Source organism: Eulemur rufifrons, chromosome 8 (genome assembly GCF_041146395.1).
Source record: "Eulemur rufifrons isolate Redbay chromosome 8, OSU_ERuf_1, whole genome shotgun sequence".
NCBI classification, from domain to species: Eukaryota; Metazoa; Chordata; class Mammalia; order Primates; family Lemuridae; genus Eulemur; species Eulemur rufifrons.
Window position 1 is genome coordinate 5322752 of NC_090990.1, and position 26865 is coordinate 5349616.

General features: G+C 59.9%; 1 protein-coding gene across 2 annotated transcripts; it reads left to right on the top strand.

Annotated features, from left to right (window-relative positions):
- Positions 1-869: 869 nt before the first annotated feature.
- Positions 870-26447, top strand: TMEM201 (transmembrane protein 201). Of its 2 annotated transcripts, XM_069479311.1 has the most exons (11): positions 870-1048; positions 7893-8013; positions 8819-9013; positions 10225-10401; positions 11845-12197; positions 12771-12974; positions 18526-18758; positions 22405-22476; positions 23058-23357; positions 24085-24222; positions 25098-26447. In XM_069479311.1, the coding sequence occupies exons 1-11, from the start codon at positions 936-938 to the stop codon at positions 25193-25195; spliced, it is 2004 nt and encodes a 667-aa protein (XP_069335412.1). In that variant the 5' UTR covers positions 870-935; the 3' UTR covers positions 25196-26447. The 2 variants fall into 2 exon arrangements, with proteins under 2 accessions (XP_069335412.1, XP_069335413.1); XM_069479312.1 differs by lacking the exons at positions 18526-18758; positions 22405-22476; positions 23058-23357; positions 24085-24222; positions 25098-26447 and having other exon boundaries at positions 12771-16023.
- Positions 26448-26865: the final 418 nt, after the last annotated feature.

A 26865-nucleotide genomic window follows, 5' to 3' on the forward strand; every position in this document is an offset into this window, starting at 1 on the left:
AGGAACAAAGCTAACATTTGCCCTGGAGCCATCACTACCCACAAAGAACTTACAATGTTGACCTCAAAAAACACTGCAAAAGTTGTCAGAACACTGAAACATTGTGTGGTTAGATACAAACATTTTCTATTTTTTAAACTAGAAGTTTAGCTCAAGTTAATAATGAAACACAGTTAATGTTCCCCTCCAATCCTCCCCATCAGATGATCAGCATGTAGTTCGGTGTTAACCATCCTCTATTTCCTGCACGTAAGGCTTTATTCAAACTTTGGATATTATAAATATCAATCTGCATGTTACTTTTTTAAAAACGTATCATCCCTCCAATGCAATAACTCTAGCTCTGACATTCTAATGGTTGCATTATGTTCCAAATTATAACTGTCCTATGATTTATTCAACCTAGCCTCTATCCATGAACGTCCTTGTTTCTAACAGGCTAATTTTTGAACCATCTGAGTTGCTTAAGGACCTGCAATTCGCGGCAAAACAGTGCTGAGCGCATAGGCCCGAGTTTGGCTAGAGTCGCTAGACTATGGGAAGACAGGCTTAGCAGGAGAAAAAGACTAAATTACAAGCAGTCGCTTATGCTCTCAGTTCTCCTTAGTCGCAGGTTTGTGGACCTTTTGCAGCCTGAGCTCCGGGCCCTGGCGGTGGGCGGGGCTTTCGCGCCGGGCTCCGCGCGCGGTCTTTCCCCTCCGGCCGCTGGGGGGCGCGCCCGAGCCGGCTCCGTCGCTTCCGCCGGCGCCCCGCCCACCCCGGCTCGCCCCGCGCTGCGATTGGCTGCGCGGCGGGAGCGCGCCGAGTCAGGGGGCGGGCCCGCGCTGGCTACAAAGCGGCGAAGGTCACGGCGGGAGGAGGCGCGCACCGCCGCCCCGCGTCCTGCCTGCGGCCCGCGCCACGGCCCCGCCGCCACTCGCAGTCCTCCGCGAGCCATGGAAGGAGTGAGCGCGCTGCTGGCCAGCTGCCCCACGGCCGGCCTGGCCGGCGGCCTGGGCGTCACGGCGTGCGCCGCGGCCGGCGTGCTGATTTACCGGATCGCGCGGAGGTGAGTGTGCGGCCCGGCCCCACGCGGCCCTCGGCGTCGCCCCGCCGCCCGGGCCCGCTGCTCGCTTCCGGCCCAGCCTCTGCACCGCGGAGGGGCCCGCGGGGGCCGCGGCGGGGACATGCTGCTCGCGGACGCGCGAAGACCCGCTGTGCGCGCCCCCAGGGAGAGTTCGGATTCCCGGTCGGGAAGCGGCGAGGGAGTCTGGCTGGGGGCGGGAACTCCGGCAGCGCGGGTGCGGGCTGGAGCGGCGGCGGCGGCGCGAGGGTTGTAATTTCTTCCTTCCGGGAGCCCTGGGCCCCCGCACCCTGCGGGAGAGCGAGTGCGGGGTCGAGGCCGAAGCTCTCCTGGTCGTCGGCTGCACGTCGAGGGTGGTAATGGCTGGCGCTCACTTGGGCATTTTTCTGCACGCCTGGAGTCAGCCCAGTACGGAGTCACAACTCCCGCTCCCCCTAGAGAAGCCGAGGGACAGTGAGGCCACATAAATTGTTATTAATTAGAAGAGTCAAACGATTTGAACTGCAGAATCCTGCAGTGCTAACCATGGGCCAGAGCTCCCAGAGGTGAGGGAAGCCTGAGATACCTAAGGGCTGGGGCTCTCAGGGCTGCCCTGGGCTCACAGGTCCTGCAGACCCCTGTATTCAGAGCTGGCCTCTCTCGTTGACCTCCATGTCCAGGGATAAAAGAGTGGTGACCTCTTGCTTCAGCAGGGCTACATTTCCTCACCTGATCCACCTTCCCAGGAGACACGGAGAAAAGTGGGGTTGTAAGGACACCCGTAGAGACAGAGTGGGTGGTTTTGCAGCTTCAGCAAGGGGTGTGCGAAGCTCAGGTCTTAGGTGAAGGGAGCAAAGGAACTTGCCCACACGCACCCAGCAGCAATTGTCGGAGCTGGGATTTGAACCCTGGCAGTCTGGCTGGTGGCTGTTCTTCCTTCACTGATATCGTGTACTGCTTCTCTCCCCAAGGGGGAAAACAGAAAAAGAAGTGAGAGTGGTTGAGTCACAGAGGCTTCCTGGAGGAGGATGAGGTGGGAGGGACATCAGCTGTGTCTGGAGGACTGAGGAGGGAGGCAGCTGGGGATTGAGCGGGTCCCTAACCCAAGGGTCCCTGACAACCCAAGTCTCTCCATGTCCCGGTTTCTGCCCAATTTCTGAAAGCTAGAGGGGCGTGCAGGACCAGCTGGTCCAAACTGGTCATTTTATACACAAGGGAACAGAGACAGGCAATTTGCTCAGATTCCCAGAGCATGTTGACAGCAGAGCTGGAGCCCCGTTTTCTTCTGGTGTGATGCTGCCTCTCAGCTAACCCAGAATGAGGGAGTGTTGCCCCAAGGACCAGAGCCTGGGTGAGGGCATAGTCTCCAAGCCGCACACCGCCTCAGTTGTGTTTGGCGAGGCTAGATTTGGACTGGGTGGCTCCCTGTGCCACAGTCGTCCATGTCTTGGGCTGTGGCTGTTCTCAGGCGTACAGCCTCCCCTTCCTGGCCTGCTAGCCACAGCTTTTTGTCTCCAGGAGATAGGTGTCTAGGGCCTTGGAGAGGTGTTGTGCAAGCTGGTGCAGTGGGAGCTAGGAGGGTACCTGGAAGTCCTTTCGTGCCCCTGGGTAACACCAGAGGATTGTGATGCAGCGTTGGGACTGTTGCTGTTGGCTGGACAGAGAAGGGCCAGCCCCTGCCAGGATGCTCTAAAATGTCCTCCTGGAGCACTGGGTTTCGTCTGGAGGTCATAAATTGGCCACTGTCACAGTTCAGAAGCACCACTAGTCTGGCAAGAGGCCCTTCTCCCTCCACTGACAGTGAGGAAGCATTGGCTCTGGCCACAACACTGGTTTTGGATGACCCTCGGGAGGGCATGTAAGGAGAGTTGTTTTGGGAAGGCGACTTGGCTGGATGGGTGTTTGCAGGCTCAGCACAGAGATGGCAGAGGGCAGGAAAGTGGTCCCCAGGAGGATGTTGAAGCACCCTCTTGGTGCTCCAGGTCAGTTGTGTCCTGTGCTGTGGGACTGGCTGAGGTGCTGGGGGAGGAAGTCCTTTTGCTGAAGGGCTCAGGTCCTCCCAGAGCCTCAGTCAGGGCTGACCCCTGGAGTCCTCTCGCCCTGTCATAGTTATTGACAGGAGCAGCTGACACATCCGCACTGATGTGCCATGAGCACTTGCATGCTGCCACTTTGTGAAACTGGCAGCAGCCACTCGGGGTCTCCTGTTCTCCCCCTTTTACAGTTAAGGAAACCAAGGCTTGGGGAGGTTGGGCTGCCTGCCCCACATCATCCAGCTGTTCAGTGGCAGAGCCCTGCCTCGCGCCAGCTCTTCAGCTGTCAGCCAAGCTTCACGCCCTCGGTGCTTCTCTGCACCCACTTGGGGCCACATTACACTCCCCTGGGCTTGCTCACCCCTGCACCCAGGCTGTCGTGAGGCTTGTAGCTTCCTAGGCTCCCCCTCCCCTTGACTCTGCTGCTTGAGTGTGTCCTTGTTCCTCGTCACATTGTGTCCAGGACTCATCCTCTGCAAGCACACCCCTGCTCTTGTCACCCTCTGCACATCTGTTGGTGTTTTTTGAGATTGTCTACTTTCTAGCATCTGGGGACAAAGAGGATGCAGCCTCCCAGGTCATGCAGCAGAGCCTGGTGCTGGTGTTCAGAGTCCCCTCTGTGGCCCCCACTTGCTCTCCCAATGCTGCATGCTCTCTCAGAGTTGTGTGGTCCCCTCTCTCTGCCTTTTGCTCTCCTGGTGAGCACAGCTGCTCTTTAGGGCAACAGCAAATGCCCCGCTTGTTGGCCTCTCTTCTGTGGCATCTGTCACCAGCTGCCCTGTGAGGTCGTCATTCTTGTCCTTGTGTCCAGGTCAGAAGTGGAGCGTCTTGCTCACTTTTGCATCTCTGCAAGCCTATTGTGGTCCATGGTAAACTGATCGAATGATTTGCCCTCTCCGGGCTGGGATCTGTCCCCAGAGGCGTGGGTTGGGGGTTTTCTGTCTCAGTGTTGGAGGCATTGCAGTGGACTTAACGTGTTTTGCTTTGAGGCTGAGGCCAAAGACCCATTGGGTCCTGGCAGTGCTGAGTTGTGTTTTGGCGCCACTGTCGCTAAAGCCCCTTCTCCAATCCTGCCAGTTAGATGAGACAACATGTGTTGTCCACCAGAAGAACAAGTGAGGAGTCACCTGTGACACTGTCCTGGGATGTCCTCTTGGTTCCCTGCCAGATGCTGACCTCTGGCTCCCTTAGGGAGCCCCAAGCCTGACTTTGTTTCTTTTCTTTTTTTGTTTTTAGAGACTGGGTCTCATTCTGTCACCTAGGCTGGAGTGCAGTGGCCCAATTGTAGCTCACTATAGCCTTGAACTCCTGGGCTCAAGCTGTCCTCCCACTTCAGCCTCCCAAGTAGCTGAGACTACAGGCACACACCACCATGGCAGCTAATTTTTTAATTTTTTGCAGAGACAGGATCTCAGTGTGTTGCTTAGACTGGCCGACTGTTACAATCTTTCAGAACCCCACTGGGGCCAGTACACAGTGCCCAAGGTCATGAGCAGCATGTTAGGCCCCTCTCGCAGAGGCCGTGCTCTTCTCAGGGTCTGGGGGACATGCTGGCCTGCCACGCCCTCCGAGCTCCCCAAGGCGGGGACCCAGCCCCATGCAGTGCCTCCTCCACGTGGCACAGTGCTGGGCACACAGCAGGTGCCCAACCCCTGACCAAGGACCCAGAGTGGCAGGCTTGCTACTAGAACAGACTCCTTTTCACCTGTAGAGAATGGTGAGATGTCAGGGCAGGAGCTTTGTTTTAACTAAATGTCCATGTTCAGGGCTGGTGGAGTGGTGGTGTTACAGGCACGTGTCCATCTTTTTTCCCCTCAACCTGTGTTCTGGGATGGTGGAGGGACAGGCATGGAGCATGAAACTGCCCTGGCTCCTTCTGGGGGACCCACCTGCCCGGGGCTGCCTGAGGCCTCCCCTGGATCCCCAGGAGCTCAGCATCAAGGTAGCAGGAGCTCAGAGAGCAGGTTCCAGATTCTCCCACCCACCCCCCACTTGTCCTGTGGGCCAAGTTGCTGTCCTCCCAGAGCCTGGACCTCTCTTGCCTGTGTTATAGGGACATTGTCTTGTCACCTCAAACCTCATCCATCAAGCAGTTTGTCCCAGAGCCAAGCTGGGGACAGAGGTTGGCTTGAGGGAGAGAGTGAGTTGAAGAGTTTATGAGGGAAACTTGGGTGCATTTCCCTGAGCAAAGACAGGGCCCAGGCTAGGCTGGTGTGGAAGAGATTGGCCCAGATGCTGCCTTGACAGGCCAGAGTGGAGGCGCCTACCGGACTGCGCCAGCCTGTCCTGGGGACTTTGTCTGAGCTGTGAGATGGGCTGTGGGGTTAGGTGATGTTTTGCATTCGCTTGTGTGGCTGACATGAGTCTCTGGAAGGCCGCAGTGCTGGCACTGGGGGTGGGGAGGCCTGAGGTTCGTACCCAGCACTCCATTGTGGCTCCCTCCCTCGTCCATCTGCCTCTGGGGGCCTGCAGGGCCTCTCAAAGGAGCCATAGGAGAGAACGCCCTGGCTGCCCTGGCTGCCCTGGCGGGTAGAGCCTCTCGAGAGAGCACCCCACCTCCACCCCGCTCCCCGCCCCACCCGAAGGAATTACCAAGGGCTGAGGGTGACGGGAGCTGGAGCTGCTGGCCCTGGGGACAAGGGCTAATCCCTTGCCTTCTCTCCTTGCCACCGCTTCCAGGCCTGCCCATTCTAGATGCGTGCAGCCATTTCCCTAGCAACAGAGCTGCAGAGTCAGAGGGAAACATGACTTCCGAGGGCGGGCAGGCAGGCTTCATGGCGGGCTCCCTGGACGGAAGCCACAGTCCCTGCTCACCTGTCATTGGTCCCCTGGGCAGGCTTAAAGGTTGGCCTTCCCTTTCAAACAGGGTAAGAGGGCTGAGGGCCCTTTGTAGGGATGGAGGGGCCCATCACCCAGAGGCAGTTGAGTGCAGAGCCTTGTCCCAGGCATGGGGCTCCAAGGTTGGGGGTAGCTGGGGGTGGGCATATGAGAGAGGTCACAGCCACGTCATCACCCATCAGGACACGCCTCCATGCACAGTGACAAAGAGGCCTGTAAAGCAGGTACAAATTAGCACAGAGCAAGCCGGTGCTTAATTGCTCAGGAAAGCCGAGCGCGGGCACCGCAGCAGAGCAGGTTTCCAGGCCTCCTGCCATGGCCGCGTTGGCGCCAGGTGAAGCTGTGTGAATGCGAGCGCTTTCCTGCGTTCTCTTGTTGGAGCCTCACGGCAGCCTCTCCAGGGCAGGCACTCTCAGCCGCCCCATCCAGCAGCTGAGGGAATGAAATGGAGGCCGCCATGAGCGCGCGTGCGCTGCCCAGCGTCTGGCTCGCTTCCTCGCTGCTGCCTGCTGGCTCCGAGCTGCCGACAAGACGCGGCAGTCCCTTGTCCACCCTGAGGGCTTTGGCCTGAGCCGGGGCAGCGGTGTGGTGAGGCTGCAGGGCCTAGTTCAGTCTCCTCTTCTCTGTCCAGGCCTCCCCTCTCCCACGTAACTAGGGCTTAAGGGGCACTTACTCTAGGCCAGGCGCTGTCAGGCACTTCCCAGAGCGGTCCCTTGTGAGGGAGATGCTCTTGTCCCCAACTGACAGGTGATAAGAGGACTCCCTGCCACCATCAGTGGAAGAGAGTGGTGGGGCAAGGCCAGGTGGCAGCAGTGGGTCAGGAGCTGGAGCCCAACTTCCCAGAGGCCAGCCTCCCCGGGGACGGGGTCGTGACAGAACAAGCACCTTTGTGTGTCTGCTGTCATCACATCCTTGTAACATGTGAAAGCCGTGGGTGCTCCCACTTTACAGATGTGGACATTGAGGCTAGGAGGGCAGGAATTTCCCGGCGCACATCTAGAGAAGTATTCAGAGCCGGGGACTCCCGGAAGCGTGGCTCCATCCTTTCTCTGAGCAGCACCTCAGGATGAAAAGGCCATGGGGCTGTGCTGTCCGGTTCTGTGGACAGTAGGCCATCTGTGTGTGGGGAGGTGGCTGCCACTCTGGCAGGGACCCAGGCAGTACCCCAGAGCTGGAGGAGGACAGGACAGGGCCCAGGACTCTAGCAGCTGCTGCCTGTCACCTATATTGTGTCTAGATTTCTGGGACTGGAGGGGTTTGCTGGGCTGTTGCTGTGTGTCTCCCCCAACCCCCACCGTGCCCCACAGCCAGCAAGGCGCGTGCAGGGGGCCCAGAGCATAGATCCCCAGTGTCTGAGCCAGGATTATCCCGGAGGCCCCACCTGTCACCACACGTGTGGTCAGCAAGCCCGTGTGACCTGCTCGCCTGGGGCCTGCCCGCCTTATATCCTCTGCCAGGGAGAGTTGGCCCCCAGCTGAGCAGCTGTCCCTAGTCCCCACCCCTCAGCCTCCTTGGTGCTCACACTCCTGGGGACTCTGGGTAGCAGGGGGGCTCCTTTCCATCTAGAAACTTCTCCGGGAGCACCACTTCTGCAGCCTGGGAGCTGGTGGGGGAGGGGCCGTCCTGGGGCCTGACTGGCCCTGGGGGGCTGGTGGCCCTGGGTCGTCATGCGGGCACGCTGGAGCCTGGGGAGCCTCTGGCACCTCCAGGGAGGTGCTTCGCCTGGAGACCGAGGAGCCCGAGTTGGCTGTGGCTGGCCACCTTGCTTGGCCCTGCTGGGTGGACACAGCAACATCCAGCTTGAGTTCCTCACCCTCAGCCATTGTTTCCTCTTCCACCAGCCTGCGTCTCTAGCTGGGAGTCCCTGGGTCCTGCTTTGGGCACCCGTTCCCTGGCGGCCCAGGGACCGGTCATGGACGGGCCCCGTTGAGCAGGCGTCAAGGTCTTCCAGGCTGACCCCACTCTTTCCTCGTCCCCAGGATGAAACCAACGCACACGATGGTCAACTGCTGGTTCTGCAACCAGGACACGCTGGTGCCCTACGGGAACCGCAACTGCTGGGACTGCCCTCACTGCGAGCAGTACAATGGCTTCCAGGAGGTACATGCGGGTGCGGGGCCAATGCCTCCTGGACGGGCACCCTGTGGCAGCCTGGCCACCCCAGGGCTGGCGGGCCCCACACCCTCTCCTCTGCCGGGCCCTGAGCAGGGTGCTTCACCCACCTCACCATGGTCGACACACCACTGCCCTGGTGCCACACCCTCATTTGAGGAGGAGGAACCAGGCTCAGGGAGGTGACTTGTCCAAAGTCACACCACCAAAAGTGCCACATTTGGGGTTCAAACACAGATCTTTCTGGCTCTGCATCCCATTCTGTGCATTAGCTCAGGGTTAGCAAACCTTTTCTGCAACAGGCCAGGAAGTATTTTAAGCCTTGCAGGCTGTGTATGGTCTCTGTCACAGCTGCTCAGCTCTGCTGAGCCACTGTAAATAATACATGAATGAATGAGCCTGGCTGTGTTCCGGGAAAACTTCATTCCAAAAACAGGCAGCCACTCCATGGCCATGGCCTGCCCACCCCTCCCTAGACCCAGGTTTGCAGGCTGAGTTTGAGAGTGGCGGAGTTCTAAGGACCTTGCCCAGTAGCAGGGTGTGGGCGGGAGGTGGGCTCCATGCCCTGCTGTGTACTCAGGCTGGGTGGCTTCACTTGGCATCTGGGCCTTTGGGTTCCCTACGAATGTCTTTGGAAGAAAAGCTGCTGCTGTTGCATGTAAAAAAGAAAGAATGGAATGCCTGGGAGCCACCATCACTCCCCGGGATGTCCCTGCACGGGGCCCCTGGCACCAAGCCTGAGCCAGCCAGGGAGGCTCGCCTGCTGACCACGAGTCCCGCCCTCCTCTCCCAGAACGGCGACTACAACAAGCCGATCCCTGCCCAGTACATGGAGCACCTGAACCACGTGGTGAGCAGCACGCCCAGCCTCCGCGACCCCGCGCAGCCGCAGCAGTGGGTGAGCAGCCAGGTGCTGCTGTGTAAGAGGTGCAGCCACCACCAGACCACCAAGATCAAGCAGCTGGCGGCCTTCTCTCCACGCGAGGAGGTGAGGCCAGGACAGGGAGGGGCCTTGCTGGGGTTGGCGTGCTTAGAGCAGCTGAGGGGACAGGCATGTGTGTGCAGGGTGCTGGCTGGGCGCCATCTCTGGGCCTCTGGCCCCTGCTCTGCCAGACAGCAGCTTTTCTGTCCCGAGTGCCCAATAGGCCCCCCCCTCACCTGTGACCTCTGCTGGCCACACATTCCAGGGTGTCTTAGTTCTCTCGTCTCAGTTGTAGCCGAGCTGCTTCTCCCGGTGTCTTGTGGTCACCGCTGTCTGGTTCCAAGCCTGGGAACACCGTGGGAACCCCCCAGTGCCTGCCAATCCAGAGGGGTTTGTCTCTGGGCCGAGGGAGGTAGGGACCTTGGGCTCCAGCTGGGGCCCTGTTGGACCCATCCTGTCCTCATCCCTCTGAGTCAGTCTTGCTCATTGGCAGCCTGGGCACTTTGTTCTGAGAGTTGGCAGAGAGTGCTGCTGGCTTCTAGGAGAGGAAGGAAGGTAGCTGGATGCTGCCAAGAGGCTTGGTGTTAGGAGTTGGGCTGAGCTGGGAGCTTCGCCTCCCCTGCGCCCGCCATGGAGCCCCGGAGCCCTGTTACCTGGTTACTCCTGTCCACCCCACTCCCCCACCCCAGACCTCAGCCAGCTAGGGTCCTGTGACCTCAAGAGGCAGATCCCAGCTGAGACCCAGAGACACTGGCTTTCCCAGAGTCCAGCCTAGGAGGGAAGGAGAACAGGTGAGCTCAGACCAAGGCAGAGAGAGCTAGGGAACATGCAGAAGGGGAAGGAAGGTGTGACTCAGCAGCCAAGCAGCTTTCCTCAGAAGATCACACTGATGCCCCTCCCGGCCACCGGCCACTGGCCACCAGCCACCGCAGACTGAAATGTTTGGCTCTCTTGGAAACAGGGAGGTAGAGGTGCATTGCTGCATCTGTGAGGGGAGAGGTGGGATGGGACTTGACTTCTGGGCTGTTCCAAAGGCCTAAAGAACCTTCCGCCCCGACGAAGGCCCAGGCCCTGGCAGGGGCTCTCTAGTGCATTTCACACCCTCAAGGCTTCAGGGTCGTCTGTGTGCCCACCTTGCCATACACAGTGGGCAGAGGGGGCAGCAGGTTCAAAGGGTCCCATGGTCACCTCCTTGTGAATCTAAGGTCCAACCTGGATTTAGATGGGCAGCTCAGCCGCCTCCTCCGCCCCCTGACGCCGAGCCTCCGTCCCTGCAGGGCAGGTACGATGAGGAGGTGGAGGTGTACCGGCACCACCTGGAGCAGATGTACAAGCTGTGCCGGCCGTGCCAGGCGGCCGTCGAGTACTACATCAAACACCAGAACCGCCAGCTGCGTGCCCTGCTGCTCAGCCACCAGTTCAAGCGCCGGGAGGCCGACCAGACCCATGTGCAGGTTTGAGGCGGGCTCCACGGGGCACCTGGGGGATGGAGGCCCGGAGTTTGTATGGGAAACCCTCTCAGAGGGCTGGGCCCCAGTGACCAGAGGGCAGCTCTTCAGAGCTGACACCCTTTTCCTTGGGGAAACAACCTGCCTGTGGGGCCACCTTCCCACCCTGCCCCCCCGGGTCTCTTCATGTCATTATCCAGAGTAGGTGTCCCCAAGGAGAGTGACCAGTATCATCATGCATTCCTTATTTACATATCTGAGCATGCCGTTGGGGTTGCCTTGCTGTATCTGGGCACTTCTGACACCGTAGAATTCATTCCTCATAGCAACCTTTGTGGTACACTGTTAGCTGCTGGGACCCCGTTTACAGCTGTGGAAACTAAACTCAGGGAGGCCAAGAAGCTTGCACAGGGCCACACATAAGGCCATGTACTTGGTGTGTGGTGGCCCCAGGATTAGAACCTGGCTAAAACTACTAATTTTTATTACAGTACTCAGTAATGGAATATTCTGGTTTTTAAAAATCAGATATAAGGCCGGGCGTGGTGGCTCACGCCTGTAATCCTAGCACTCTGGGAGGCCGAGGTGGGCGGATCGTTTGAGCTCAGGAGTTCGAGACCAGCCTGAGCAAGAGCGAGACCCCATCTCTACTAAAAATAGAAAGAAATTATATGGACAGCTAAAAATATATATAGAAAAAAATTAGCCGGGCATGGTGGTGCATGCCTGTAGTCCCAGCTACTCGGGAGGCTGAGACAGGAGGATCGCTTCAGCTCAGGAGTTTGAGGTTGCTGTGAGCTAGGCTGAAGCCACGGCACTCACTCTAGCCTGGGCAACAGAGTGAGACTCTGTCTCAAAAAAAAAAAAAAAAAAAAAAAATCAGATATAGTAGCAAGTAGTTTTAGAAGTAAAAACTACCCCCTCGAGTCCCCAAATATGTGCCCTGAGTCTAGCTGGTGTGTGGTTTCTAGTCTGGCTGGACCTCTGACCACACAGCTGGCTGCCACTGCCGGGTCCTTGGACCTTTGGTTCTCATTCTGACCACCGTGTTCCTGGTCTGAATACCTTACTACTGTATTTTTAAGTTTAACTTTTGCCAGAGGTATCTGTATATTTATGTCAATTCCAGTTAAAGTCACTATAGCAATTTATGGTGAAAACATGGCAAAATGATTGAAAAATTTATTTGGAAGAATAAGGTCACCATAATAGGGAAGAAACTTGCGTAAAAGGAGAACGTGGTGGGCAGCTCTGCTCCCCCCGCAGAGCGGGCCCTGCGAGTGCAGGTCCAGGGTGACACGGGCCTTGGAACCGAGCGGTGCCTTTGAGCAGAGCCGGGGAGTGGGAAGAGGGCACCTGGTGGGATCCTTCAGTGCAGAATGGCACCAGGAGTGGCTGTGGGTGGCTCTGTGGCCATGTCACTGACCTGCCTCTCTCCCTCCTTCTCAGAGCTTCTGCTCCTCCGCAGCAAAGGCCCCGGCCCAGGTCATCCTGCTCCGTGCCCTTGCCTTCCTGGCCTGCGCTTTTCTGCTGACTGCCGCGCTGTATGGGAGCAGTGACCACTTCTCCCCAGGGGCCACCCTGCCCCTGGCCCTGCCACCTGGTGGCAATGGCTCTGCCACACCTGACAACAGCAGTGCCCCTGGGGCTGAGGGCTGGCGGCAGCTGCTGGGCCTGCTGCCCGAGCACACAGCAGAGAAGCTGCGCGAGGCCTGGGCCTTCGGGCAGAGCCACCAGATGGGTGTCGTGGTGCTGGGCCTGCTCACCTGCCTCCTGGCCATGCTGCTGGCCGGCCGCATCAGGTGTGTGTGGGGCCGTGGGCACGGGTGGTCTCGGGGTCTGTGTGCTGGGTGGCTGCCTGGGGGCAGGAGCCAGGAGGCCCTGTTGGGAGCACAGCCCCAGGCTGAACCTTTCTCTGTAGCTGGAGCAAGACTCAGTGCCTATTCTCTAGGGCCTGGGAGTCGAGCGAGCGAGGTGGGACAGGAAATGCCCTCAGGGGGTGGTGGCACTCAGGCCAGCTCACTACTTACCGCTGCGAGCTGGGGCCCAGCCGCCCCGTTTCTCTGCCTCAGGCTCCTGTCTGCAAAGTTGGGGTATGTAACCACCTGCCTCGTGGGCTGTGGCGGCTCACGAGGGGTGCTCCCTGAACAGGAGCAGGCCCTGTGCGAGTGCTGTGTCCACATCACCCGCCACTCCTCACAGTGACTCTGAGGGAGCTTTTCTTGGCCCTGTTTTACTGGCGCACAGAGCCGGGCAGTGTGTGAGTGTGGAGGGATTCTGAGGCCCGCGCTCTCCTCCCAGCTCCCGATTCCGCCCTCTGAGCAGGGCCAAGAGGTCTTGCCCTGCCCGGGGCTCACCCGCTGCTCTCCCTGCAGGCTCCGAAGGATCGATGCCTTCTGCACCTGCCTGTGGGCCCTGCTGCTGGGGCTGCACCTGGCGGAGCAACATCTGCAGACGGCCTCGCCCAGCTGGCTGGACACGCTCAAGTTCAGCACCACGTCCCTGTGCTGCCTCGTGGGCTTCACGGCAGCCGTGGCCACAAGGAAGGCGACGGGCCCACGGAGGTTCCGGCCCCGAAGGTCAGAGAAGCAGCCGTGACTGCGGGGGGAGGACAGACGGACGGACAGGCCCAGGCTTTGCCCCAGCCCGGAGCAGGGCACCTCTCTGTCTTGCCTCTTCTTACCTGCCTCACTCCCGCCCACCCCCAGCTTAGAGCCCGGGTCCTGGCCCAGCCCTTCAGCCTGCCCCTCTTTTCCTTTCCGGCACCGCCAAGCCATCCCCAAGTGTCCTGTAGCTACTCACCACTGCCGTCACCTCTCTGGCCAAAGACCCTTTCGCTGCCCCAGTGGCTGGAATGTAGCCAGCACCCACACAGCCTGCCTCTGACCTGTGGCTTCCTGCGGGCAGCTCAGGCACCCCTCCCCTCGCCACGGCCTGTTCCTGGCTCTGACGCCGCTGGAGAGGGCGTGGGCCTGCTCTCTGCCCCTCTGCGCTCTGCACAGTGGCTGCAGACCGGGCCCTTGGTGCATGCCCTGACCACTCAGGCTGCTTGTCACAGCAGGTGCTACTTAGCAGAGTGACGGGCCAGAACAGCCCGCCCCCCATCCCTACATAGAACCTCTGGTCTGGTGTGCCACCATGCTTCCCCCACAGTGCCCCCTTGCTGGGACAGCCCTGCAGGAGGCGGTGGAACCACAAAGGAGGCAGACCTGCCCCTCTGGGTCCACTACTCAGTGCCCTGCTCCAAGACCTTCCTGAGACCCCATGATCCCTCAGCCTTCTCCCTAGGAATGGAAAGTACAAGTCTTGGGCCCAGTCTGGCCTTGACCGTGAGCTTGTGGGTCGAGACCCCTCCCAAGGTGGACAGTAGAAAGTCCTGTTTCTTGTGGTCAGCAAGTTTGCTCTTTGCAGCCAGGCTGTGGTGGCAGTTTGCCTGGCTGGAGGAGTCTTAGTCTTTCCTTTCTTCATCAGGTAGTCACTGAGCACCGCTGTGGGCCAGGCAGGAAGAAGCAGGCGCGCTCTGCCCCCGAAAGGCGGGACCCCTTTCCTGTTAGCTGGAGGCTGGAGTTGGGCCTTCCTGGGCCGAGGCTCCCTCTGGAATGCGCTTGTTGGCCCTTCTCCCCCTTAGGCCTGCGGTGTCCCGTTTCCTCCACTCACCCCATAGGATGCCCAAGGTCAGCACAGATAAGGGGCCCAAGGGACACAGGCCCTCGGTGACACCAGGCCATTGTCATCTTGTCCTTCTCTGGCTTATCACAGTCTCCCCCGCCCCTGGCAGAATGCCCAGGCTCCATGTCTCTGTGTGGCCACCACAGGGCCCACACAGCCCAGCCTTACTCTGCCCCAGAGTCAGGTGGGGGGGGTCCCCATGGGGGATGCCCAGGGGTGCAGCCTCCCAAAGTCATGCCCCAGGGGAGGCCACAGACCTGCTGGTCAGTAGCTGTGCTCTGCTGGGCAGGCCCTTGCAGTTCCCAGCCTTAGTTTACAATCTGGAATGAGAGGTGGGTCCTTTCCAAGGCCCACGGGCATGAGGATTGTATGCAGTGGTGTATGAGGACACGCTTTGGAAATCGAGGTGTGCTGTCCGCATATGCGGGGAGTTCCCATCCTGGGGGCTACATCCAAGGGTCACAGCCAGAGTGGGGGGCCAAGGGCTTCCCCCACCTGGCATGTTGTCCTCTGGTGGCCCCAGAGTGGGTTGCACACTCCCTCCAGGGCCCATGCGTCCTGCCACTTGTCACTTGGAGCATAAGTTCCCTACTCCCAGGCGTGTCCCAGAGTGTGCCAACTCCTCCACTCTGTGCTCCGGGGCCCAAGGGAGGCAAAGACAGATGACACGTGCGTGAGGGTCACACCCAACGTCCTGGGTCTGAGGAGGCAGGTAGGTGGGAGATGCCCAGGTCAGCTCCGCGTGGAGCCCCGCAGGGAAGCGGAGAGTGGTGCCTGGGCCCTGCTGGTGTGAATCCGCCACGTTTGAGCGTCCTAAGAGGCCACACCAGCCCCTGAGCCCCAGCGATTGGATAGTAGCCTGTTCCCTGCACAGCACCCGCACATGGTGAGCCCAGGTGGGCTTCTGTGGCCGATGAGCTGTGTGACTTCAGACAAGGCCCTGTGGGCTCAGCTTGCTGGTCTGTGGAGGCGAGATGAAAACCCCTCTGAAAAGACCGTGACGGGGCTGAGTCCCGTAGGCTCAGCAGTGAGGAGGGTGGGGTTGGGCCAGAGCAGCCTTGGGCGGCACGTCTGGCCGCCTGCCTGTCCTTTCCCCTGGCAAAAAGACCCTAAGAGAGAAAAGGAGGTGGCAGGCAGCAGGTCAGGAAAGGGGGGTCTGTCTGCCATGCATGCCATTGCTCGTGTCTCGACTCCCGTTCTCGAGGAAGTTTTTGACAGTGTGACACTAATTTCTACTTTTCTTGGCATTGGGTAGAAGCAGGACATCTGTGTGTATGTGTGTATTTAAATTAAGTTATTTATAATAACCAGAACCAGCTCTTGCTGGCCAGCATCCCCTGCTAAGCAGACGTCTCTCCTGCCCTGTGGTGGGGTGTGGAGGGACATCTCATGAGATGGCTGTCATCAGAGCAAGGATTCCTGGCCTTCTTAGAGTTTTGTGTGACTTTTTAAAATTACCCATCTGTCCCTTAAAGTTTCATCACTTGGAGAAAATGCTAGCACCTTGTGACGTTACTGGAGGGAGTGTGGGCACCACTGTGCTTTGGCTCATTCCTGGGAAGGTGTCACCCCTGCCGGGACTTCTCTCTCCCCTGCCAGGGTCGGCAGTCAGACCTTCCAGGGTCAGGATGGGATCATCCTAGGTGCGGGGTGACCATCCCTGAGACAAAAGCCAGGTCTTCACCCTCCAGGTCTGGGATCCCCACCCGGGCCGAGCGGGCTCCCCAGGGACACTTGCCTGGGAGCAAACCACCAGGACGTACCCTCCATGCCTGCCCCGGCCCGACCCAGGAAGGAGCCTGTGTCCTTTCTGTCCATGACTGTCACCGAGTCTCATCTGTCTTGTGTAGTAGAATTGTGGATAATTGTCTAGTGACCCTCAAAGCACTGTAACCACCGCTTCTGGCGTAGATGTGTGTTCTGGATGCTGTGTTTTCAATAAATGCCTCTGGGGCCCTGCTTTTACCCGTTGGCGTCAGGTACCGCGTCTTTTTTCTTTTTTCTTCCACTTCTTCAGGAAGGCTTCTGTGGCAGGCCTGGGGGTGGTTGGACTTTGGGCGCATCCGCAGGAGTCCGCGTGGGGAGTCAGGATTGGGAGCTGGAGACGATGACACCAGGCGGCTGTGGGGGCCCAGCTCTCCTCGCTGGCCTTGCCGGATCATGCCTTTCCTGTCTCAATAAACTGCTGCATAAAACCTAGTCCTCTCTCTCCTTCCACTCTTGACTCGGACTGGGACTGGGATGGAGAAGACCAGACATCTCCCCCCAGAATCACGGTCCTGAGGTGGAGGCACAGGCTTGGATTCTCAGCTTTTAGTCCCTCTCTGAGATGTGGTTTGGGGGTGCAGGGCAGTCTTGGGGGGCCTCTGACCAGAGGAAATGTTAGTACCTTTGAAGTTCTCCAGAACCTGATGGAGATTGGGCTCCTTTAACGGGAGGAAGCTCTCTGGGGGGACCCTCTGGAGGAGCAGAACCCTCCCTGCTCGGCCCTGAGAACTCACAGGTGGCGCTTTAAGAGGACCCGCTCTTTGAGTGATGTGACTGTGTCTCCCAGCCAGAGGGGTCAGGCCGCCAGAGGACTCCCCATGGCATCTACATTTTCAGTGGCACCAAAATTGGGAACAGCACCTGTACCAGGTGGCCAGGAGACTTGGGTTGGGAGCACTGGGACAGCCCCAGGTGAACAGGAGCTGGGCGGGGTGGGGAAGCACTGGTGATGCCCAGCAGCTCCTCCTGGAGCTGGCCCCCAGCCAGGGGTTGCTGGGCCCAGCTGGCCGCCTCTGAAGCCCACAGCCCGCTGGGACCCTCTGCTCTCCCTGCATCCCCAGCCTGCCCCCGTCGCCCTTGGCTGGCTCCTGGCTGTGCTGTGTGCTGCCCAGAGGTGGGTGGGCACAGGAAGGCCAGCGCAGAGCCCTGCTGCCATCTGCTGGAGGGGCCTGGCACCAACTCTTCTGCCACGGAGGGTCATGCATGATCAGAGCAAGTGTCCAAAGGCCCCTGCCACTGCCTCACTGCCCCTGCAGTGCCTGAAAGTGTCCTCCTCCTCTGGACCATTGCCTGAGGTAGCATCAAATTCTAGAATGACAACACAACATATTATTTTCTATTTAGAGGTGGAACCTTTCCCAGAGTCTTAGGGGCAAGGTCAGCAGGGGAGCAAGGGTGTGTCCAGCCTGGGGCCCAGGCGACCAGGCGACCAGGCCCTTCTGCCTGGGCAGAGATGCGTCCTTCCTTGATCCCCATGTTCCCCAAACCCTGGGCCTCGTGTGTGGTCCAAAGTCTAGGTGGCCTCCTGGTACCTTGGAAGGCATTAAAAAGGTCACGATTTTTCAGGAAGTCAACAGCTGACCCCATGCTTTACTTATGAAACTTTTTCTAAGGGGAAAATGGCTGGGAGACTGGTGGCATGTGGCTTGGCTGGTGGTCCCCAAGCATTCGGTGGTGATAGGCACGGGTACCTTAGACAGTTCCGGCTCACTGCAGGGCCTAAGCCACCCTGCCCCTTCATCCGGCCATTGTCTGCTGGGCTCATTTGTCCCTTGGCACCGAGGTAAGGCTGGACCCCCGCAGCTCCGTCCGGATGGCGGACTAATGTATTAACCGCCTCTGTCCCTCTCCCCTCCGTAATCAGGTGCCTTAATCAGAAGCATGGTTGACGTTCTAGCGTGGGGCCATCGGGTCCTGTTGTGTGATTTGTACCATCTCGAGTTAAAGAGACACTGTCACCTGTCTTTTGGGCAGCCGTGTGGTTGTTCACAGGTCTTTTCTAAGTTTGAGTTAGGTGTGTGTCCTGGGAGAGCCTCTTCCAGGGGGTTCCAGGGCCTGGCTGCTCCCCCCGACTCTGCTCCACCAGGGACTCTAGAGGAGTTTCCAGCGTCCGAGGCAGGAGGCAGCCTCCCGAGGGCAGAGCTCCAGTGGGACTTCCAAGAATCGTGCCCTGGGGAGCAGGGGGCTCCCAGAGCTGTGCTGGGGCCTCGATTCCTGAGGTCCAGGCCCGTCTGAGAGACCAGCCAGTGTGTCTCTGAGCTCAGCTGCTCTGTCGGGAGGCCCTGGGCCTGGGACAGGAAGTGGCAAGAAGGAGTCCAAGTCTCTTAACCTTCACTGAGTGGTGGGGCTGGGCATTTGTTTCAAGGCAAAGGGGTTGGCTTGAGGTTGGCAAGGGCGACAGTGTCACTTTAATACCGAGGCTCGTAGTGGAACTAGTTTGCTGTGAGATGAGGGGGTCGGAGGGGGCATGCCGGGAGGGCTCGGTCACGCTGGCACCTCCCAGCCACCCGCTCCTAATGGCAGAGTGTGGTCGGACTGCTTTTCCGCTTCAACTAATGCACGCCCCCAATGGGACCCCGACTCAGGCCCCCACCTTGCACCGTGGGAGAGGGCTTGGGCCCTGCTGTGTAAGGCTGCTTCCAGAACCTTCCAGGCTGACCCTCTTCCTCTCCCGCGCCCGACGGGCCCTTACAGGTACTTCCCAGGAGACTCTGCTGGCCTCTTCCCCACCAGCCCCAGCTTGGCCATCACTTGCCCGAGCGTCAGCGGCTCTTCACCGGCTTTGTTCATCCCCACCCCGCCCGGCCTCCTGCCCCTTGCCAACCAGCAGCTGTTCCAGTCCCCCCGACGGGCCTCGCCCTCCTCGCTGCCAGGCCGCCTCAGCCGGGCCCTCTCGCTGGGAACCATACCCTCTCTGACCCGAGCAGGTGAGAAGTGCGCAGGCGCTCGCGGACAGGTGGGTTGGGGGCAGCTGGGACAGGGTTGTGGTGGCGCACAGTGGGGGTAGTGCTCCCGCCACACTGACAGGCAGGTCTGGGCTCAGGGCCTGGTGCAGCCGCGCAGGAGCTGCCCTCGACCAAGGCTCTTACCTGCCCTGAGCCTCAGTTTCCCCACAAAGAAACAGGGCTAATAGAAGGCACCTTGTGGGCAGTTGTGAAGGTAAATGACATGACATTTAATGTGCTTGAAAGGCTACCTGGCACCCATGGTAAACATATGCTCACTGGGCTTTGTCTTTGTTATTTTTTAAGAGACGGGATCTCGCTCTGTCGCCCAGGCTGGAGTGCAGTGGCGTCATCATAGCTCACAGCAACCTCCAACTCCTGGGCTCAAGCGAACCTCCTGCCTCAGCCTCCCAAGCAGCTGGGACTACAGGCACGCGCCACCACGCCTGGCTAATTTTTCTATTTTTTGTAGAGATGAGGTCTCATTATGTTGCCCAGGCTGGTCTTGAACTCCTGGCCTCAAGTGATCCTCCCGCCTCGGCCTCTCAAATTGCTGGGATTACGGGCGTGAGCCACCGCACCCGGCCTGAGCTTTGTCTTTTACTACGGTTCTTACCATTCTGGCTGCTGCTATTGGACTGAGGCCCTGGGGACTGGAAACGGTGCCCTGAGCCTTTCCGTGGGGTCTGAGCGAGCAGGGCTTCCATCCAGGTCAGTCTCGTCTGTCGAGTGCTTGCTGCTCGTGGCCCTGAAAGGACCAAGACCTGGGCCCTGTCTTAAGGCACTTTGCTTCGTCCCTCACCTCTCCCAGCAGGATCTTCTAGGAAGTCAGTTGTAGACAAAACACAAAGTTAAACATACCTGGAGACCCACGAGTATTCTGTGACAAACCTCTTGACCTCTGGGAAGCCACCTGGCACATACGGGGTTGCCCCCACTCTCGGTGGTGTCTCTCGGGGGCTGGCTGGCTGAGTACCAGGCCTGATGCTGGGAGTGCCAGGGGGCTCAAAGAATGTGGGTGGCATCACAGTTAACCCAGCTCCTCATTATTAATTTATAGTCACCAGGCTTAGAAATGTATAGTCAGGGTCTTGTTTAAGCCTTTCAACAACTCTGCCAGGCAGGGCCCTTAGCTCCCGGTCAGACACCCCTCTGAGCCTCAGTTTCCCTCCATGGCTTGCCCAAGGTCCTGCTGCTGCTAAGAACTAGGCTTTGAGCCTGGGCTTTCTGAGGTGTGCAAGTGAGCGTCCTCGAGGTGGAGGTGGGTCCCGCTGCCAGCAGGGACGGCTCACTGGAGGAGCTGGTGTTTAAGCTGAGCGGGGAGGGAGGCTTTGAGGCCCTCGGGTGGGGCGAAGGTTCATTGCTCCTAGTACAGAGATCGGATTCTGGATACTTCTCTGTGACTGAATGAGAGCCCAGTTGCTGGGGAGAGCGGCCACTGCTCAGCAGTGTTCCTAAGCCCCTGCCCGGAGCCAGGCCCAGCACACGGCTCAAGGGACGGTAGCAGACAAGTCACAGCCGGGGGCCTCTGTGGGTACCTTGTGAATAGCACCTGGGGTGAGGGGACCGTGGACATGGAAACTGGGGAGGCCCTGCAGTTGGGGCTCTTCCCCCAAAGTGTTCTCTGGAGCCCCCATCAGGCTCTGGGACAGGGTTTGAGGCCTCGGGATGGGGGTGGCGCCCGGGTGCAGCTCAGGTGCAGACCTGATCCCAGTGAGTCATTCCGCAGGGACTTGACCTCAGAGGAGAGCAATTTCTGGTCCTCGTGTTTCCTGGAAAGTAAATGCCGGGTTGAAAAATCAGAACCCCAGGCTCCGCCCCACCACCCAGCCTTCCTCTGGAGAATACCCCTCCCTGCTGCCAGGGGTCCTTTGGCCCCGTCTCCTGGTCTGACGGAGGTGAAATAAGGGACACAGACTTGGGGCCACATGGCAGTTCCTCCAGCCTCATCGTCACCCAGGGCGAGTAGTGTTACCTGCCGGTGTCGTGTTCCCCATCCAGGACTGGGGCTGGTAATGCACACTTCATAGGGTGCCGTGAGGATGACACTCGGGAGACCAGGGTGTCCGGAATGGCCACATCCACTGGGAGTAGCCCAGCCGAGCCCCTTAGTCCCGGCTCGTGCGTGCGTGTGCCTCACTGCACCCTAATCTCTTCCTGTAAATGGGGCGCTCTGCCTCGGGGCTGTAGTGGGATAAAGTGAGAGCAGCCCGCGAAGCGCCTGGAGCAGGCCCTCGGCAGGGGCGGCCGCTCCTGTGACTCTGGGGGGAGATGGGTAACAGCAGAGGCCTCGCTCCCGCCCGTGGCCAAAGGTCAGGCTGTGTTGCTTGCACCCCAAGGTGGATATTAGGATGGTTTTGCTTTTCCCCTAAGCAGAGATGTCCCTCTGTGTTTTCAGGGGGCCCCAGCCTGGCAGCTCTTGAACAAAACTTGGGGTGGGGGAGGAAACTGCAGAGGGCACCGGGAGCAGTCCTGCCCTGGGCCCGGCGCTCCTGAGGACTCTGCACTCTGACCGAGGCTGGTAGCACCAGGGACTTCCATTTCAAGCCCCTCGGGAGGAAAAGGTGGCAGTCCCAGGACCAGTTCAGGCCTCTGGGTTGGGGCTTCCCACCCGCCGAGAACAGGCCGTCTCCCTGTTGAGGCTCAGGACGAGGGCACAGGACGGCCCGTCCGAGCTGGCAGCAGGGTTCTGTGGTGTGCAGGCTGGTCTCAGAATGCCTGGCCATGAGTGGGACCCTAAAGTCTCCATTGCCAGGGTGGGTTAGAGGGACAGCTTCTTGCAGGTCTTTGGCTCACTTAACCAGGAGACCAGGGCTCAGGGCTATGGCCAGGGTGGGGCTTCCCGTCTCTCCCTCCGTCTCCCCAGCTCTGCTCCTCTGCCGTGGGCCTCCTCCCTGCGGCCTGCAGCCTATGCCCAGCCGGAAACCCTCTCCCAGCATCCACAGGATGGGTTCTGGAAGGACTCTGATTGGGGCGCTTGGGTTATGTGACCACCCTTGCCCAGTCACATGTGCTGGCTGGGGCTGTGTCCCTGGCCTGGTGGGGGGAGGGGCAGGCGGAGCACTGTGACCTGTGTGCTGGGCCAGACCCTTCAGAGCCAGCCCACGGGGGATAGAGCAAGACCACCCCCAGCACGGCTCCTTCGGCTCTCAGCCAGGCACTTGGGGGGACGTAGAGGTGTGAGATGCCCCCACCCTTGGGGTGCGTGTGATTTAGGAAAAGGCAGTGTATTTGGCGCTCCCTGGGGTCCCGCACAGGCAGCAGGGACTGCAATTAGTGGAGAAAGTGGACTCCAGGTGGCCGGGAAGGCGGGGCCTGTGGAAAGAAGGGCACAGAGCGAGAAGTCGGGTGTGCCCAGATGCCGCGCGCCGCCCCCCCCCCCCCCCCCCCGTCTCCTGCCCTGAGCTTTGGTTTCTTCATCTGCAAAGTGGGGGTGCTCCCAGCATACCTCAGACAGCCTCTGAGGGGTCAGATGAGCGCCTGTGCTTTTGTGAAAGCGAATCTATAGACGGCAAAGGTTGTATTTTGGCAGAACGTCTGCTGGAGCTGTGGGGAGGGGCAGGGGTGGAGAGGGCGGGCTCCCCCAGTCCAAGGCCTGACGTGTGCCACGTTTCTCGTTGGTCCCCAGACTCCGGCTATCTGTTCAGCGGGAGCCGCCCACCGTCTCAGGTGTCCCGATCTGGGGAGTTTCCTGTTGCAGGTGAGGGGAGCCGGCTGGGAGGAGGGGCGGGAAGCTGCCTCGGGCACAGTGGTTTGGGGCCAGATGCCCCGAATGTGTGTTCAGATTTCAGCCCTGGGCTAGTGACTAACATGCCCATGCCTCAGTTTCCTCTTGTGTGAAAAGGGGCTGTAGTTATTAGGGTCAGATGATGCCATACTGCCATCGTTACCAGTGATTGTGGACAGAGGGGGGACATGCGCCAGGGGCCGGCTGCCAGCAGGGGCTTGGGTCAGCTGACCTTGAGTCTCCGGAGTTCGGGCCTGTCTGTCCTTGCTCTCAGCTGAGGAAGCTGCCGGGGGCTTTGGGTAGAAATGGAGGGCGGGGGGACATGGCTGAGGCTCCGTGACCCTCCCTCCCTCAGGTGCCTGGTGGGGCGCAGACCCCACCTTGCTCAGGCTCCCGGCAGGGCTGCCTCTGCCCCTCATCTCTGCACGACCCGTCCTTTCTTCCTGGGTCGACAGAGGAAAAGCACCAGGACAGAATGGCACACAGCAAGCGTTCTGTGTCGGTCGCCCACGTTCATGTTATCGTCATTGCTGTTTTTGTCATCCTCCCTCCAGATTACTTCTCTCTGCTGTCGGGGAGCTGCCCCTCCTCCCCGCTGCCATCTCCAGCGCCCTCCGTGGCTGGCTCGGTGGCCTCCAGCTCTGGGTCCCTGCGCCACCGCAGGCCCCTCATCAGCCCTGCCCGGCTCAACCTGAAGGGGCAGAAGCTCCTGCTGTTCCAGACACCGCCCGGGGAGGCCCCCACCACCCCCAGCAGCTCGGATGGGCACTCACATCACAACGGCAGCCTCTTCGCCATGGAGCCGCCCCCGGTGCCCCGGAGGCAGCGCGTGCAGGACACGAAGCACACCGTGGGTACGGCCTTTGCGGGCCCCGCAGGGCCGTGGGAGTGCCTCTGCAGCCAAGAGGCCTTCGAGTGCAGCGGTGGGGCCCGTCCTTGCTCTGTGTGTCGCTTCCAAGCTCAACACCCCCGGTCTGGCTCTGTGACTGGAACCCTCTAGGACATTGCCCTCTACTGGCTGATTTTATTTTCTTCTTTTGTACTTGACCTTCAGGGTCTTCTGTTCCTTGGGACTGATTGAAAACACATCACGCACAGCCAGGCTGTGTCTGGTCACAGGTTTTTTTTGCTCAAATGGTGCTGTGCTACACAGCATTCAACACGTTTAATGAGGCCCCAACCTTTAAAATCTGCACCTTCCACATGAATTTGTGAATTTCCTGTGTCTCCTACACAGTCGGCAGATCTAGCCACACTGGGCCTGGATACTGGCCAACAGAGGTGACAGCACAGGCGGGGTCCCTGTCCCAGGCTCTGCCACCCCTGCCCCATCGTCAGCCAGGGCCTGTTGGCATTTGAGTTTGCAGCTCCTGATCTGAAACCAGCCACCCCCACAGCCGCTGTGCAGCCGGGATCCAAACGAGAACCTGGTCCCCTGCTGCCTGGGATCGGGGGAGTGGGCTGTGACAGGCTGGCTCACCATTTCTGAGGACTATCCTGGGATTGGAAGTAGAGCTGCTGCGTGTGTGTCCCCAGGGGCAGCTGTGAGCACCACTGAGATGCACGCCCTTCTCTCTGCAGACGTGAGAGCGCGGCCGGAAGGAGGCAGCGCCTGCAGCAGCCGCTCCATCAAGAAAGAGGACGACTCGTCCCAGTCGTCCACCTGTGTGGTGGACACCACCACCAGGGGCTGCGCAGAGGAGGCCGCCTCCTGGAGAGGTCTTCACCCCAGTGGGGACTGGGGTAGGGGGTTCGGGTCTGAATCCACCATCTCCTGGTAGCTGCAGAGCACCGACAGTTACAGCTTCGGTCGCTCAGCTGCACCGGCCACGTTTCAAGCGCTCAGCGTGGCCCGTGGCTGCTGTAGAGGACAGCACGGGCACTGAGGACTGCCGTCACGGCCACAGGTTCTTAGAGAACCTGGGCACACTCACGGTGGCCTAGCTCGGGGGCTGCGGCCTATGTGGGTGTGCACAGCGGCACAGCTGCCTGGTTGAAACCCTGGCACCTCTGCTCGCTGAGCAGGCAGAGGGCTCAGATCGACACCCGTTAACTCCTCACTGGGAGGGGGCCAGGCAGATCAGCAAATGGGGTTTTTCCTGAGAAGATCGTTTTGATCTGGCTCTGGAAGCCGGTGCTGCCCCCAGCTCAGCTGGGGTCTGCGGTGGTGGCCCGGCAGCGTGAGGCCGTGGTGACAGTGCAGGCTCAGGCTTAGGGTGCATGGACCTGGGCCAGCTGCTGATTAGCTCAGGAGCCTGGGTAGGGTGCTTAAGTCCCTATTTCCTTGTCTATAAGATGATGTCACAGTTATCCTTCATTGCCCAGGTGCAAGCATGTGACGGCCCAGCCAGGGCCTGCCTAGTGGCTCAGGCAAGGACACGCCTTCCAGGCCAGGGTTTGACCAAGTGACTTGGGCAGGTCTTTCCTGCTATGGAGGTCTTTGGGCCTCCAGAAGAACTGGGGGGCATCCCAGCCTGGGGAGCACCCTAGGCGGGGCCTTGAGGCCTTTACCAGCTGCTTCCTGGGGGACTGGGGGTTGCTGCTCAGCCGCACCCCATGTGCGTCTCTGACCAGGTCTTTCTCTGCACTCGCAGGTCGTTTCGGCCCCTCCTTGGTCCGGGGCCTCCTGGCCGTGAGCTTGGCCGCCAACGCCCTCTTCACCTCGGCGTACCTATACCAGAGCCTGCGCTGACCCACTGTTGCTGACCCGAGAGGGTAGCGCCCGGTGCATGCTGTTCCCACCACTGCCAGCCTCAGAGCCCTCCCTGGAGGGGCTGCTGCCCTGGCCCTCGTCTCCAGGGCCCTTGACCTTGCGGGACTGTGAGCCACTGCCCTCAGGACGCCCGCGCCTCCTCCCCTGACAGACAGCTGGGCTGAGTGTGGGACTGGGGCCACACTCTCTGCCCGCCCATCTCCTTGGCTGACATCGGTTGTGTGTTTGGTGCTGACACTCTGACCCTGAAGCCAGGGATCCCCAAGGGCTGCATGACCCTGGGGCCCCGCCTGGCAGGACACAACACTACTGTAACCCAGCAGCCCAGGCTGTCCTGGACCCCGTGCCCACGGGCTGTGCTCACATCATCGTACTGTACCCCCCCGGGGGAAGGGAGAGGGAGCCCCTGGGCCACACATCCTCACCCTGCCTGGGGGGAGAGAACCTCCCTTGGGTGGCCCTGGGGAAGGGCGTCATCACCCCGCCTTGCCCTTCTGTGCAGGTGGGCGAGGGGCACCTGGCGTTCTCAGAGCCCCTGGGTCTTGGCAGCCAGGAGCCCAGCTGCACCTTCAGGACCAGTGTGCACACCTGCCCTCCTCCTCCCCTCTGGCTCCCCTCTCCTGGTGGGTGTACCCCTGTTTTGTGACTTCTGATGACCTTCCCAGGAAGCAGCCCCATTTCCCCAAGAACACAGCCCAGGGCCTACCTCACCCCGTTCTTCCTGGCCTGGCTTGCTGGCCCCTCGGCCCTGCCTCGAGCTGTAGGGCAGGCGGGGTGGGGGGGGCTTCAAGTCTCGGATGCGCTGGACCCCTCCCCCACCCTGCTGGGCGCCTGGCTCCTCTCAGCCACTGAGACCCCACTGTCCTTCCCTTGTGTTCTGTCCCCACTGGGCTCCATGTGACCTCTGCCTCCCAGGGCACCCCACTGGCTTTCTTTCCTGCCCACTGCCCTTAGTCCCACAACTGCCCTCTGGCTGACGCCGCCCCGGGAGGAGTGGGCAGGTGTGGACGGGGCAGTGTGTGTGTGTCCATGCAGAGTCTGTGCCACTGGGGGAGGAGTCGGCTGCCACGGTGAGTTCTGAGACACGGGGGGGTCACAGGGGCAGGAGGAAGGGTCTTCACTCTGTCATTCAGGGATAAAGTTTAATTTTATTTTTCTATACATTTTGCCAGGTAAGGCATTTTGCTGATAAGCAAGATGTCCCCAATTCTCCCTGCTAGGGAGGTTTCATTTTTTTAAGCTTTGGGTGCTTTTTTAATAATTATTTTTAACATGTGGGGAAGGAGATTGTGCTGACTACACTCTCCCCCTCCTCCCCACTCCTGTCCTGAGAGCTCCCCACGCTGTGCCCGGCCCCAGTCCCCCCAGAACTTGGGGAGCGGGTAGGGGCGGGGCTGGGACTCAAGTCCAACTGCCACAGATGGTTCCAACTTGGAGATGGTGCCTCTTGGTCCCCATTTGTATGGTGGGCGTGTGTGTCGAGTTTTTTAATTTTATTTTTTGCTGAACCAAACCAAACTCCATTCCCAAACACCCTTCCTCGCCGGCTCCTCTCACAGCCGGGCCAGCCTGGCCTCTCCTACCCCGACCATGGTCCCAGCACCCCCGAGGGGCAGGGGACAGGTGGGCAGGAGGGGCTTTTGCTTTTG

Excerpts from the sequence above, each read along its gene's own strand:
- TMEM201 (XM_069479311.1), top strand. The coding sequence starts at position 936 with ATGGAAGGAGTGAGCGCGCTGCTGGCCAGCTGCCCCACGGCCGGCCTG. Across the intron at positions 12,198-12,770 it reads CTGCTGGCCGGCCGCATCAG|GCTCCGAAGGATCGATGCCT; the intron begins GTGTGTGTGGGG and ends CTCTCCCTGCAG. Across the intron at positions 23,358-24,084 it reads GGACACGAAGCACACCGTGG|ACGTGAGAGCGCGGCCGGAA; the intron begins GTACGGCCTTTG and ends TTCTCTCTGCAG.